Genomic DNA, 15315 nt, shown 5'->3' with positions numbered 1-15315 from the left:
AGCAATTCTATGACAACTAATTCAACTCCTCAAATCTAGGGCTATAAGTAAGGTCATCAATTATTAAATGAGGTATAGCATTTATTAATACATTGACAATCTTTTTGAAACAGTATCTTAAGTGATTTTGGTAACTGTAAATCAGTTCTCCTCAGGCTGATTAACTTTGGAGAAACCAAAAGAACATTTACCAGAATGAAGCATTGTTCCCTCGTGGATCTGTGAGAAGACCTGTCCTGCACTGTCCCAAACCTCTCCAAGGCCTCTGCCTGTACCTGTTCTGCCCTCCATGACACAACCCACCCTAAACCCCAGACATTCGAGGGAACCCTATCATGTCCCTTCAGGGTTTTGAAAAAATAGACAGGAAGTAAAATAGAAAAGGGGAACCCAGTTACTGGGAGAATAAAAGAGTGCCAGGGCCTGACCAGACATGACCGAGGTGACTTCAGCAGCCAAAGGCCGAAGCAGCAGCAGCTGGTGTATTTCATCAACAGCAAGCACTGACTGAATTTCCATCATGTGCGCAACACGCTCCGTGCTTAGACCAAAGAAATGAGACTTGGTTTCCATCTTCAAAAAGCCTGAGAGAAAACAAGTTCATACTAACTGTTGAGTACTAGGTGCCTTCCAGGCCCGCAACTTGGGTTAAGTCAGGTAGCAGGCTGGCAGCTAACATGTATTCCCCGGCTGGGTCCCACCAGCTTTTCCATAGGAAACTCACCCAAATCCCTTCTTCCAGCTCCAGGAAGGAGAGCTCAGGGGCATATCACAAAATGCCTACTTTCTCCAACCGTCCATGTGGCCTCTGGTTTCTGCCACGGTAATGGTGGTCCATCACCTCTCGTGTTTCGAGGTGTGGTGCCATAGCTAGTGGCCTGGGCATCTACCTGCTTCTGCCAGCCCCACCCAGCAAGCCGTCTCCTACTAAGAGTCTATCCCCATAGCAAGAGGTCCCCGCCTCCACCCCTGTACTGCTGAGAAGCCCTGTGTTCTGACCAGCATTGAATCCTGCATCAGATCACAAAGCAGCATTTCATTGATAGCCTTTCAGTTTTCTACAGGAACTTGATGGTAGAGAGTTTCATTCAGTGGTTCTTGATTCAGCAGCTGTGTCCCTAACATTCAGGCATTTGTCTGAGACAGTGTTGTCCCATCCATGGGCCCCCAGTGTCCCTCCCCAGGAGCCCTGAGTATTATTACCAATCCCCCTCTCTAACCAATTGTGTGAGCGCACCTTCTCTGTCAGTAACAGACCTGAGTGGATTGACAGGTAACCCTTGTTCCTATATGGCCAATGAGGTCTTAGATCAGAGCTCTCCCATTAGCTGCATAAGCCCTTTTATGCTTCCCAAGAAACTCCTTTGTTTTATGGAAATAAAGCCCTTCAGCCCTGCCCAACAACGCCAGATCTGTGGGAAATGACCGGCAACTGTGGCATATCGCACTTAGATATGCACACTGAGATCCTCATGATGCTAGTAAATTATATATGAAAATTTCATGCCAGGTCTTTGATTTTTGTTTCAGATAAAGGAATATTTATTATCCAAAGTGAGAGTCTGAAGAAATGCATTCAAGCAGGTAAATCGGTACTGACCCTGGAGAACTGCAAGCAAGCAAACAAGCACATGCTGTGGAAATGGGTTTCAAACCATGGCCTCTTTAACATAGGAGGCAGCGGTTGCCTGGGCCTGAATTTATCTGCCCCAGAGCAGCCCTTAAGCTTATACGAATGTGACTCCACCCTCGTTTCCTTGCGGTGGCGCTGTAACAGGAAGATGATCACCGGCCCGCTGCAGTACTCCGTCCAGGTGGCGCATGACAACACAGTGGTGGCCTCACGGAAGTATTTTCATAAGTGGATTTCTTATGTGTCAGGTGGTGGAGACATTTGTGAATATCTACACAAAGGTAAAAATAATTTAAAGAAACACTCAGGGAATAGTATTTTTTTAAAGTTTGCCTATAAGTAAAGATTTGTAAAGCGTTATGTGAAAGAAGTACACAAAGCCTGGACCCTCAGGGGACTTCTGTTAAATACATTTTAGTTGCTTCCTTGCTTATGGTAAAAGGGTTATGAGAGTCTCAGAATGGACATACTACATTCTACTAAAGAAGCAGAACTTCTCAGAATTTAAAGGTATTGGGAGGAAAAACATTCAACTGACTCTGGGAATCAATGGAAAGGAGGAGAAAGAACAAGCAGACAGGAGAGAGAGAGAAAAGGAAGGTGGAAGGAAAAGATATTTGAAGACTTTTGTCATGACAAATATAATAACTTCTCCTTCCCTGCCTCCATTTCTCTTATTGTAAAAACGCATCCCCACCTATGGAGGTATGTATCCAGGGCACCTCCAATGCCTCCTGATGCTGGCTGGCATTCATGTGATAATCATGTTGCAAGTCACTTGAAGATAAATGACAGACTGTTGTCAGGGGTTATTTGGTGTGTGCCAAGCATGGTCGGGGGGAAGCATGGTTTAGAGGGGAATTTCATTTTCTATGGTTATCTTTGTCATTTCTAAACAGAAAAAAAAAAAGAAAGAAAGTTACATAGTTAAATTCTAAAATCTCAAACCTGTCCCTCAGGGTTTGTTTGGTAGCTCATTCTATCCAACCATCCATCTATCGATCCATCCATCCATCCATTCATCCCACATTTTTATATAACACTGCTGACAAATCCACCCCATATTGATCAGGCACTGGGCTAGGCACCTGGTTTACAGAGGCCCACAGGACAAGCGGAGTCCCTCCCCTTGTGGTGCTCTGTAGAGTTATGCTTTCACAAGAGCATATCTTCCTAAGAATTCTGTACAGTCCTGGGAAGCAGAGCAAGGAACTCCTAAAGAAGAAATGATTAAAAAGAGACAGAGCCAAGGACCAGGCATTTTCAGGGCTCACTAAAATAAAGCTAGTGCTGCAAATCAGCACTCTGAATAATCTACAGTTCTGAAGAGGAACTTGCTATTTTGCTTTATGTTAGCTTTTTTAGCCACATACCCACATTCATGGTGCATGCAGGAGAAGATTCTAGAGAACATATGCTTCTGAGTAGAAGGAAGGGGACTGAAAGAAAAGGGCATGTCCTGAAATACCTACGGTTCCTAAGTAGCCTTAACTGCTAAGGCTGGTGACTGGTGACATGTCGTGAGCTCAGGTCACCCCTGCCAGTTGTGGGAAAGAGGTGAGGCTCTCCACAGCTGGTCCTTTTGCCCCAGGACCTACCACTGGCAACCCCAGTTGAGTCGTGAAAAGTTTTTGTTGATTCCTGATTAAGGCCAAGAATGACCAAGTATTGCAAAACCCTGAGAAGGCAGCCAGCAGGCTACGTCTGCATGATCGTCTCACTCTAGATCATTGTAGAAGTCACCCAGTCAGCTGTCTGGCTTCACCCTCTCCCCATGTCGGCTGTTTGCCCCCTTGCACCCTCAGTGATTCTTTAAAAATGGAAATCTGAACCTGTCACTTTTCCATTTGAAATGCGCAAGAGACTTGCCCCCACCCTCAGAGTAGAGGCCAAAGCCCACAGTATGGCAGGGAGACAGCCCTATGTGCGCTGGCACTCCAGTACATCCCTGGTTCCCCTTCCCAGAGGGCCTCCTTCCTCTTCTTCATTCTCCCACACCTGTTCTTGTCTCAGGTTCTTTTTACTTGCTCTTCCTTCTGCTGGATCAACTCTTGTCTAAAGACCTGCACTCTCGGGTCACCCAGTTCCTATTCAGAGAGGCCTTTCACTGCCCATCCTGTCCAAAGTAGTGCCCTGTGCTCCTCCATCCCGTCTCTCCCTCTCTCTCTTTCTCTCTGTCTCTCCCTCTGTCTCATGCATACACACATACACACACACACGCACACACACCCCCCACTCTGTCTTCTCATCCTATTTATTTTTCATCATGGCACTTTTCACTACCTGCAATGATACTGTATGTTTACTTGTATATTTGCTTTCTTTTTCTCTCTCCTTGCTAGAATAGAAGTTCCACATGAAGGAACTTATGCTGGTTTGTTCACTGTTGTATCCCCAGTACTGAGTACACTAAATGCTCAATAAATAGTTATTGAATGAGTAAATTAATAAATGCCTATGAATCTATTGAGCCTTAGATGCTAATGGCTGATGTATTTGGGGACTGGAAGGTATTATGAAGTTAAATCTCCATTAAAGTTTCCTTCTCATCCATCCACAAGTATGAATGTTACTGTGGCAGCTCACCATAGTAAGTAAACAAGTAGATAAATGCGTAAGCAAACCATGTATCAGCACTTCCTCTGAGCCCAGCTCTTGGTCTCACACTTCTACTGACAGGAGACAGTGAGGACCTGAGGGCTCACTCTGTTGTAGTGAGTATCTGCCCCTAAGAGGGTTTCAGTCCATAAAAAATGCTTTTGATGTATAGCAGTTTCCAAAGGTAAAGCTGACATCATACATGTCTGACTTTGTACATTTCTTTCTCCTAGATTTGCACACAATCAAAGGGAACACCCATGGGATGCCGTGTATGTTTCCCTTCCAGTATAACCATCAGTGGCATCATGAGTGTACCCGTGAAGGTCGGGAAGATGACTTATTGTGGTGTGCCACGACAAGCCGTTATGAAAGAGATGAAAAGTGGGGATTTTGCCCTGATCCCAGTAAGAATAAATTTTGTCTTCTCTATATGTCATGAATGAATCAAAGAGGATTAGAAAGTTATCTGTATCTAAACAAAAGCACTGGGATTGATATACTGAAGTCTGAATAAGCACCCTGATGCTATTAATTCAGATTTTGAATGGGGTTTTTGTTTTTGCGTTGAAAAGACAACTCTTAATGTATATTCTTTTTGCCATACATTCAAGAGATGTTAATTAGCCATTCTTCATTAAGCTCAGTGCATAATGATGTTTTAACCCGAATTAAATTATAATACTCTGCGATCTCATTGATCCCAGCTTCTTGGCTGGATACTTCAAAACAAACCTGATTGCATATAAAACCCAGTTAGCCTTTCAATCCACTACCTCTTATGAGCTGCCTTAATTTCTCCACATCCAGGCTGCTTGTCTTGTCCATTGTCAAGTCCAGGCACCAGCTGGCCTCTTGATGATCTTTCTAAAATTGCAATTGCCCTCATTATTTCTTGACAGTGGATTCTTGTCTTGACTCCCTTTCCTTACTACTTACCTTCTGGATATAACCTCATTTTTTTTTCTTTTCTTATCTTGATTTTCAAAGGTCAATGGTGGTGGCAATGTTCTAACTTTTTTTCAGTTAGTGCTTTATTATTTTATTTTATTTTTATTTAGCTGAAAAGTTTCCAGTTGTTCTCAAGTATTAGAGAATATTTATATATGCCTCCTACTTTCTATATTCAATTTCCTTTCCCGTGGTTTCTGTGAGTCACAGGGTACAGCTCTTACAGTCTTCATCTCCCATGCCTGTCTCCCCTCCGCATACATAAAATGCAACAAATAAATTTGAAGCAAAAGCAAATTGAAGAGATTAACTCCAAATAATCTGATTTATAAAGTATCTGTAGAATTGTTTTCTAATCCAAGAGCTAGTATGGCTTAGTAAATAAGAAAGTATAAACTTTGAAATAATCAGACAGGTCAAGATTGGAGTCCTGCTTCTTCCCAACAATGAAATTTTGGGAAGCTCTCTCCATCTTTCTGAGTCTCCGTTTCCTCAGCCATAAAATGTAGATAATAGCAGTACCTATTAGGATTATTGTGCAATTCAATTAGATGAAGCTTTCAAGGCACTTTTCATAATGTCTGGCACACAGTAAGCACCCACAAGGGCTAACCATTGTGGCCAGCAGCAGCAGCAACAATAGCAGCAGCAGCATCAAACCCAATTTATCTTTTCAGCATACACTTCTGAATCCACGATTTCTCCTCTCTGTTGTCAGTCAACAAGCCCTCAGCTAGGCGTAGTGGTGAATGCCAAGAGTTTTAGGACTTAAGATCTTCCCTTTAAGGAACTTGGCATCTAGAGAGAAGACAGGACAGACAGGTTTGCTGTATGCCAGAAAATGCAGGCTGTATTTGAGACAATGCCCCAGAATCACCTGGGAGATAGTTTAAATGCATATCCTGGCCCATCTTCCAGAGATGCAGTGGGAGCAGTATGTAAAACCCAAACATCTGCATTTTTGAGAAGTGCCCCAGGTGACCCTGGTGCAGATAATTCATCATCAAGCAATTAATAATATGGAGATAATTATATGCAATATACATCTATATACAGGGATAATATCAATACATTTAACAGCCAATATGGTATGGGCTATTGGTCAATCAATAGTGGAGACCTTAGTGTGGGGTTGGGAATTCCAGAGGCCCTCTGCTGATATTAACCCCTTAGCTGCTGGAATGCAGGAGTAGGGTACAGGGAAGGCTGGGGCAGCAGTGGGTAATAGAGAAGCAGAGAACAGTGGCTATTCACCAACCAGCATGAAAGCATTTCATTATTTTATAACTGTCAGATCACCAGCCTTCTCTATCTGAATCTAAATGTATGCATGTAGGTGTGTATGCATGTAATCCCTACACTCCTTGGGTTCCTGAACCAGATGTCATGTTATTTTTATTATTGTCATTTTGTTTGCATCATGTTTTCTCTTTCCTTTTCCATCCCCAATAGAGGTCATTGTTAAAACCAAATAAATGAATCAATACTAATAAAGTTAACACATGCTTCACTTGGCTCTAATACTAGGGACTTAAAAAAAAAAAAAAAAAAAAAAACTACAACATTCTCCTTAAGGTTCTGAAAAGAACCCCGCCACCATCCTCTGTCGCTTATAGCCAATGATAGTTTCCCAGTGGAAGCCTGGGTTCAGTGATGCTCTGGGCTTTTCATTCCCCAGTCTATCTATTTGTTCAGCCTCCTACAGCTCAGAAGCTTCCTCTGCTTGACAGCCTGCCAGATTCCAGCTCTCCTGACCTTTACCACAACCAGCAGAGAGCATGTTTATTTGTTCAGTGCCAGTTTTCTTCCTTTCTCGTTACTTTTGGCTCCCAGTAGCCAATATAACTCAAAATGACATGTCAGAGATTGAAACCTGAGCAAGCCGATGGCTCTTTCCATGGGGTCAACAAGTGGATAGGACAGAGAAGAGTGAGTGGAATAAAGTAAAGGTCTGTACTACTGTATCTCATCCTTCTTATGTGGGAGTTTTTTTTAAATATCTCAGTGTAAAATGATGCTACCTTTTTTAAAAAAAAAGTTGATTGTAAATGAGCAAAATTTAAATGTAGTATTCATAAACACATACACAAATATACTAGCAGTGAAAGATGTAATAAAACATCTTCAGCAATAAGGATGACATACAGGAATCTCTCTGGATTTGTTTAGTGGCAATTATGGGCCATTCTAGGTCTTTCTTGGTTGTGTGCCTTACGCAGCTGCAGAACCACACTTAGTTAATTTGAGATGTTTTTACAATACCAACCTGTGAAATGATATGGTTGCCCTTGAACCTTATTTTTATATAATTCTATAATAAAGCAGATTTAGGCTGGGCACAGTGACTCACACCTGTAATCCCAGCACTTTGGGAGGCCGAGGTGGGCAGATCACTTGAGGTCAGGAGTTTGAGACCAGCATGGCAAACATGGTGAAATCCCATCTCTACTAAAAATACAAAAATTAGCTGAGTGTGGTGGTGGGCACCTGTAATCCCAGCTACTTAGGAGGCTAAGGCAGAAGAATCGCTTGAACCCAGGAGGTGGAGGTTGCAGTGAGCCAAGGTTACACCACCGCACTACAGCCTGGTGACAGAGCAAGACTCTGTCACCGCCTGCCCACCCCCTCCCCCTGCAAGAAAGAAAAACAAGCAGATTGATACAATAAAGGTATGGCTGCTCTCTCCTGAGCCCTCAACATGAATCAGCAATGCTATGTGTTTCTATCATGCAGCTCTCACACCCCACGACGACCCTGCCAACCTCTCTATTCTCCTTTAACTTCTAACCCTACCTTCCAGTCTCCTTTCTGATTCTCAGTAGGTGACCTCAATTCCTACCTCATAATGGCAAAAAGATCCATCAGACAGGCAGTTTGGCAACTTCCTGCTCCCTCGTCTTTAAGCCTACCTGCGTCTGTGCCCATCCTTATTTCCTTCCTTTTATGCACGAGGATGATGTTCCTCCTCCTATGTAGGCCAAGTCTCCCCACCTGGACTCTGAAGCACCCCATCCAACCTTCTCTAACCTGTATCTCAATGGTTCTCAATGTGTGGTCCCCGTTCCAGCAGCGTTGGAATTCCCTGGGAGCTGGCTAGAAATGCAAGTAGCAGTCACAACCTAGACCATCATATCAGAAATTCTAGAAGTGCAGCCCAGCAATCTGTGTTTTAACAAACTTCTAGGTGATTCCAGTGCACACCCCCGGTGCTTCTTTGCTGGGCCCTTTTCCTTAGCAGTTAGCCCTGTGTGAGTCTTAAAATAACATCTTAAAAATGATGCAATTCTTTCATTCCCATTTCTGCCTCCTGAAAACACCTCTCTCTCTCATTCTCTAAGTAAAGAGAATTCGCAAAAGAATTGTCTATGCCTTCTTCAGGGCACTGTCTCTTCTTGTCTTCTACAACAATGCATGCCTGACCTGACCTTGACCTCCATTTCCACAGACCATTGATTCATTTATCCATTTAACAAACAGGTGTTGAACACCTACTATGTGCCAGGGACTTCTCTGGCTCCTGGGGTTATAACTGTGAATGTGAAATATGAAAGTCATCGTGCCTGCCCTGATGACATTCACATTCAAGTATAATACCCAAATTAATATATAATTACTGTTTGTCATGGGTTCTACCTTAAGAAAATACAGTATTATAAGTGAGAAACCAAAGTTAAAATTGGGAGTCATGGAAGGTTTTCCTGAGGAAGTTGTATTTGAACTTCCCAAGAGATGAGTAGAAGTTGTCAAAATGGAAAGTGAGGGAATTAGATATTCACACAGAGATGCATGATGCAGCCATGTACAAAGGAAGGGGAGAGGGAGTGGTCAGCATAGGATGCAGGCAATAAAGGGGGTATATGGTTTAAATAGAACTAAAAAATAATAATAAAATCAAGTAAAAGACAGCATGCTTTTGATTCACCATGCACATGCTCTAACACTTCCAATGTCATCAATCAAATACGCCCACCTGTCCAGGCTGACTGCTCCTTCACCCCCAGCCCTCAGCATGTCACCGGCCAAATATCTGAAGGTTTTGAAGGGGGAAAGAGGTTATTGCAATCTAAGGAAGTCAACATGGCAAGAGTACAGTGATTGAAGGAGAGAGAAACAAGACATTCTGAAAGGGCAGACAGAGCCCAACTCATGGACAGGCTAGATAGTTCAGAGTGTCATAAATGTAAGGACTTACCTAATTCTAAGTGCAAAAGAAAGCCATCAAAGGGTTTTAAGCAGGGCAGTGATGATTTTTTTTAAAAAAAGATATTTAAGGATTACTCTGGTTCCATTATACTGAATGGCTTGGAAGGGAGCAATAGGCAAATCCTGCAGACCAGTTAGAAGGCTAGAGCAATAGTCTGGGCCAGGAATAGTGGTGGCTTCAGTTAGGTGGCAGCAAGGGGATTGGAGAAATGTGGATGTATTGAAGATCTAACTTGTAGATAAACTGAACAGGACCTGGTTGTCAGGAGCTTAGCTGGGCTGGAGACAGCTGAGCTGTCGTGTGTTGGAGTAGCTAATTAAAGCAACAAACCAAAACTGAAGGTGTTAGGCTGCTCATCACTCACTACGATGGTATAATGAAGAGAATAAAAGAAGAATTCGCCACCTCCCCCTGTTCCATTTTTCCCCAGGGAACAGCACCGCCATCCAGGGTCAGTGGATCCGCACAGACGTGGAGTTCAGCTCAGCTCACCGTTGAGAGACCCCTCAACAACAACAACAACAAAGGCTTTTCAGTTGTATAGATTCTGGGTTGGGGTAAGGTGAGGGGAAGAGCTAGGAGTCGAAAAGTACAGAGCACTGAGTCAGAGTGGGGAAAAAGTGTCTTCAAGATTCCTCTCCTTCCCGCTCCATACCAGCCTCGGCAGAGGCACCTGAAGAGGACCTTGGCCCAAGGCCTCACACAGAAAGAGACGTAGGAACGGAAGGCACCTGTGCCAGAAATGCAAATAACGCAGAGCACGATGGGCCTGAGGGGCCTGAACCTTAACTATGACTCTCTTTAGAAACTGCAGTGTGCCAGCTCAGCACCAAGTCTGGAGTAGGGGCAGCTTTCCCCCATGAGGCCTGCCAGGTAAAGGCTTTGTAACTGCCTATGGTCAGGCCTCAAGAATCACATATAGGTTTTTAACCAGGAGTAGGACTTCTCACTCCTAAGAACTTGGAGGCTAGGAGAAAAAGTGAGACATTAATTCAGACTCCATGTTTCTGACATGCATAGCTAAGTTTATGGAGATATACAGTTAGAAAAGAAAATTAAATACTATTCAGGTTGGCACATGTTATATGTGAGTCAGTTATGTGGAGATGTGGACTAGGTAGGTAGATGTAATGATCTCTATGTATTTGGAAGTTATAGGAAATGGACCCATGAGAACAGGTTAGATAGCCATGTGCAGAAAGAATGTGTAGAATAGAAAGGAAGGGGGCTCAGGGCCAAGTCTGGAGGCCTCCAACATTTAATTTGAGTAGAGAAGAATAAATCAGCAAGGGAGACTGAAAGGGGGCAGCCAGGGAGGTTTAAGGGTAGCCTGGCATGGGAAGTCAGGCAAAGAGAGTAAATCAGCATGGAGAGGGAACTCAGCCTGCCAAGTGCTGATGAAGGGCCTTGTTTGATAAAGTCTCAAACTAACAGTTGCTGAATTTGGCAACACAGGGGGCATTGATGGCCTTAAACAAGATATACATTAATGGCTAGATTGAGTGGATGAGAGACTAAGTGGGAAATTAAAAGAGGATGAAACACGTCCCAAATCATTCTATGTATGCACTTCAGTTCATTAAAAAAGAGATGTAGTTTAGGAGGGGAAAATCACCTATTTATAACACCATGAAAAAGATTTTGGTAATCTCTCATCACGTACTAGGAGACTCAGTTGTATATGACACGATTGCTTCCCTGGAGCTCATAATTTAACAATAGAAGAGATGATATAAAGACAATCAAAGATGTAAAGAATATAACAATAGGATTCTAGCCCTTAGATTAGAATTTTTCCAGAATAATGAACATACCTGAAACGCCAGCCTTTGATCCTGCGTTTTCTGTGGCTTGGAAGGAGAGACTATATGTAAGTGCAAATGCCCAGGTCAAGGTGGGAGCCTGTGGAAGGTGGTGGGTTCCCGGGGAGCAGTCTTTAAGCCAAAGGTTAACATGTGGGATTTTCTTGGGGAGCCCCTTCAGGATCAGTTCATGTGGAAAGGAAGGGAAGAGAGCAGGATTACACAGAAGAGGCTCTGATGCAGGCCTGACGGCCCCTAGACCAACTCTATTCAGAGTTCTCAAGCTGGGGTGACCCTTCAGAGTTGCCCCTTGTTGGGAGACGGGGGCTAAGTATATCACTGCATTGACCAGTCATGGTCTGTCAACTGCCCTTGGGAAGGGAGAGTGACAATGGGCAAAGAGACTCTTCTGCCAAAGCAATCCTTAAAGAGCAGCACATCACAGTGTCTACAACAACATTTTCATTCCATTTGTTACTTACAACTTACAAATGAGATCCATGGAGTGACGTGCAGTTCACCTAGAGAAGCAGAGAAAGGACTTGTGTCTGCCTGTACAGAAGTACAAATTCTTATACAGGCTGAGTATCCCTTATCCAAAATTCTTGGGCCCAAAAGTGTTTTGGATTTCTGATTTTAGGATATTTGCATATACATAATAAGATTTCTTGGGCACAGGAGCCAAGTGTAAAGACAGAATTCATTTATGTTTCATATATACATTATACCCATAGCCTGAAGGTAATTTTATACAATATTTAAAATAATTTTGTGCATGAAACAAAGTATTGACCAAAACCCATCACACAAGATCAAGTGGTGTCATGTCAGCACTCAAAAAATTTTCACCATGTTGCCCAGGCTGGTCTTGAACTCCTGGGCTCAGCTTCCCAAAGGGCTGGGATTACAGACATGAGCCACCACACCCAGCCTCTTTCTTTCTCTTTTTGTAGCAATAGGGTCTCGCTTTGTTGACGTGGCGGGTCTCGAACTCCTGACTTCAAGTGATCCTCCCACTTCAGCCTCCCAAAGTGCTAGAATTACAGGCATGAGCCACTGTGACTGTCCTAAATGATTCTTATGCACACCAAAACTATGAACACACCCCCCCGCTCCCCCATCATGGTCTCAGCTGTCATGGTGGGTGAGTATGGCTGAACTAGTGTCTCATAACACGTAGTAGCATATTGTCCATCTCAGGGAAGGCCTAGCATTTTAACTGAAAACAATCAAGGATTCCATCTCAATTGGGAAATTTCAGCCACCAGGGCAAAATGGTTACTGAAAATTTCCCTTCTCTTTTTCCTTTCTTTTTTTTCGTTCCCTTGAGTGTTACTTGGTGATAGCCTTGTCTTCTGCCTTCCTTTAATCTTGGATCCTTCTATAAACACATGTATCAGTCAGGAAACTCTATAGACAGCCTTAGATTTATATGTGATTTAAAACCTCTGGAATGTGTGTTGCAACCAGACATGAAAATAAACTTTCCACATATCCCAAGGGGACCATCTAAGTGTTATGAGGGAGAAAAAGACAAACAAAACAGATTTTATTGTCAAATAAGTTTGAAGTGCACTGAATTAAAATTAAGCATGTTTGTTTACTCCAAAACTTCTCAGAGCCTTGAATATGCTAATATTTGTTGTGAATTTCCCAGAGAACCCTATGCATGCATTGTGTCTCAGATTTTCTTGGGGAGCCTTCTTAAAGTTGTCTTACTTTGGGGATCACACTTTGGGAAAGGCTGTCCTAGATTTCAGCTGGTTATCTGTCAGTCATTTTCAGTCATGCTGCAGTATGGCTCACATTCTCTGCATTCTGATATTTTCTGTTTGAGTTTGATTTCCGGTCATTATTGTGGCTACTTTGTTCACCTTGGAGTTTGATTTAAAATGTTAGCAAAAGCACCCAAACTCAGTCTTAATTTTCTGTTATTTCAAAACACTTCGGACTTCAGCTCCACATTTCATACTTTATTTAATTTACTTTTGAGCATACTATGCAGTCTTCGGCCAGTGTCTTACAAGTGGATCTTGCTTCTATTCGTCTTGGCTGAAAGAATTTTCTTAAACTATATGTCAGTGTTCCGGTGCTTGATGTTTATTTGAAAACTTGTGTCTTTAAAAGTTCATTTTAGTGGATACAAATGTTATTTCAAAGGCATTTCTTCCCAAATACAAAATGCTAAAACAAAAGGATAGAGTAGGAATATAAGTCAATAGTAAACACAAGTTTTCAATGTAAAGTTCTAAATGACAAAAGAACTCAGATCTTATTTTCACAAATACTTCGCTTCCATTTCCTTCTCTTAAAACTGGTTCCTATTATTACTCTGGAAAGGATTATAGCTTCTTCATAGGTGATTTCTTATATTTCCTTAGGTAAATCATGAAAGAGTTTAACCGTATCTTAACAATGGGATAGCAATGCAGATTTTATCATAAAGATCTAATCAAGAATAGATAAGGCACTGAAGTTTTAGAGATTGCAAGATGGAATAATTCCGTTCAGATTTATGTTACAAATATGTTGCTGTATAGATAAAATAAGACTTGGATGATTTAACGGCCGTTGTTTCCAGCCTCTGCAGAAGTAAGCTGTGATACTATTTGGGAGAAGGACCTCAATTCACACATTTGTTACCAGTTCAACCTGCTTTCATCTCTCTCTTGGAGCGAGGCACATTCTTCATGCCAGATGCAAGGAGGTGCTCTGTTAAGTATTACAGATGAAACTGAAGAAAATTTCGTAAGGGGTAAGTAGGTGGATGATGCACATTGATACTGATACAATAAAAAGACTGTTGTTAACTGTTTTCACATATACAAAAATATATTCTGAAAAAAAAGCTCTTAGAAAATATTTTTCTTTCCTTAATATGGCCCAAAACTCTCGCCCAAAATGTTTCCATGAACCTTGAGTGATTCCATTTGGCATCCAGTGATGTCTTTCTTATTTTCTCCCCCTTGGAGAAGAGAATTTGAGGCCACAGCAAGGGACTCAGGAGAGTTGCAGTTCTAACAGGTGAATCAGGAAGATTTCTAAATTTAAGGGCTATTTCTTGCTCTTCTGGAGATCTTAGCCATTCCATTTCCATTAATAAATCATTAAGCATTTTATTAATTAAACAAAATCTTACGTATCATTCACCATGTGCAGGTACATCATAGGCCTTTTGGTGGGTCCCAAAAACAAAATCTTAAACTTTGGTGGGAAAAGCAAAAGCACATATATGTTAACTAACAGTATAGACAATAATGTGTTAAAAGAATTGTGCCAGTAAACTAAGACTTGTGTTTCACTCATTTCCTACACTCTCCTCTTACTTTTCCTTTATAGATTAAATGTATTTGTATGTGTGTACGCACACCTCTTTAAAAACTTGTGGAAACATTAGAAAATATCACAAAATTAGTCACTTTCATTAACAGTTTTTGATGCCAGTTTTTTTTCAAATATTATTGCATATGTAGTCCATGTTTATTTTAGAATAATTTGTAAAATTCAGGTATATAGAAAGAAAAACCAATGAAAAAGTTCCCATAGTTCTGTAATCCAGAGATAACTGTGTTTCTCTGCAAAAACATATAAATGCATGTGTACATACATAGTATATATTAAAAATGGTATTATATGAAAACATGGCAGCAGCCAGGCACAGTGGCTCACACTTGTAATCCCAGCACTATGGGAGGCCAAGGCGGGTGGATCAGTTGAGGCCAAGAGTTCGAGACCAGCCTGGCCAACATGGTGAAACCCTCTCTCTACTAAAAATACAAAAATTTGCCGGATGTGGTGGCATACACCCGTAGTCCCAGCTACTAAGGAGACTGAGGAAGGAGAATCACTTGAACCTGGGAGGTAGAAGATGCAGTGAGCCAAGATCATGCCATTGCACTCCAGCCCGGGCTGCAGAACCAGACTCCATATCAAAATACATAAATACATAAATAAAAAATAAAAATAAATAAAAACATGGCAGCTATTGCACAGTGGTTAGAAGAGCAGGGAGCCACCTGGGTTTGAATCCTGCCTCTACCACTTGAGTAGCAGGGTTACTCAAGCAAGTGATTTAACCGCTCTGTGCCTCAATTTCCCCCTCTACCAAGTGGAAATAATAATAATGC

The 15315-nt window shown here is 42.0% G+C and overlaps 1 protein-coding gene across 4 annotated transcripts in view; it reads left to right on the top strand.

Annotated features, from left to right (window-relative positions):
- Window positions 1-15315, top strand: part of PLA2R1 (phospholipase A2 receptor 1) — a 129343-nt gene that overhangs the window by 17318 nt on the left and 96710 nt on the right. For all 4 annotated transcript variants that reach the window (XM_009182309.4, XM_009182310.3, XM_003907525.4 and 1 more), the window contains exons 2-4: window positions 1531-1914; window positions 4465-4638; window positions 13770-13943. In XM_009182309.4, coding sequence (XP_009180573.2) covers window positions 1531-1914; window positions 4465-4638; window positions 13770-13943 — 732 coding nt within the window. The remainder of the gene's footprint in view (window positions 1-1530; window positions 1915-4464; window positions 4639-13769; window positions 13944-15315) is intronic.

This window comes from Papio anubis, chromosome 10 (genome assembly GCF_008728515.1).
Source record: "Papio anubis isolate 15944 chromosome 10, Panubis1.0, whole genome shotgun sequence".
NCBI lineage: Eukaryota > Metazoa > Chordata > Mammalia > Primates > Cercopithecidae > Papio > Papio anubis.
The sequence above is the reverse complement of the archived record's forward strand: the minus strand, read 5'-3'. Positions and strand labels throughout refer to the sequence as shown.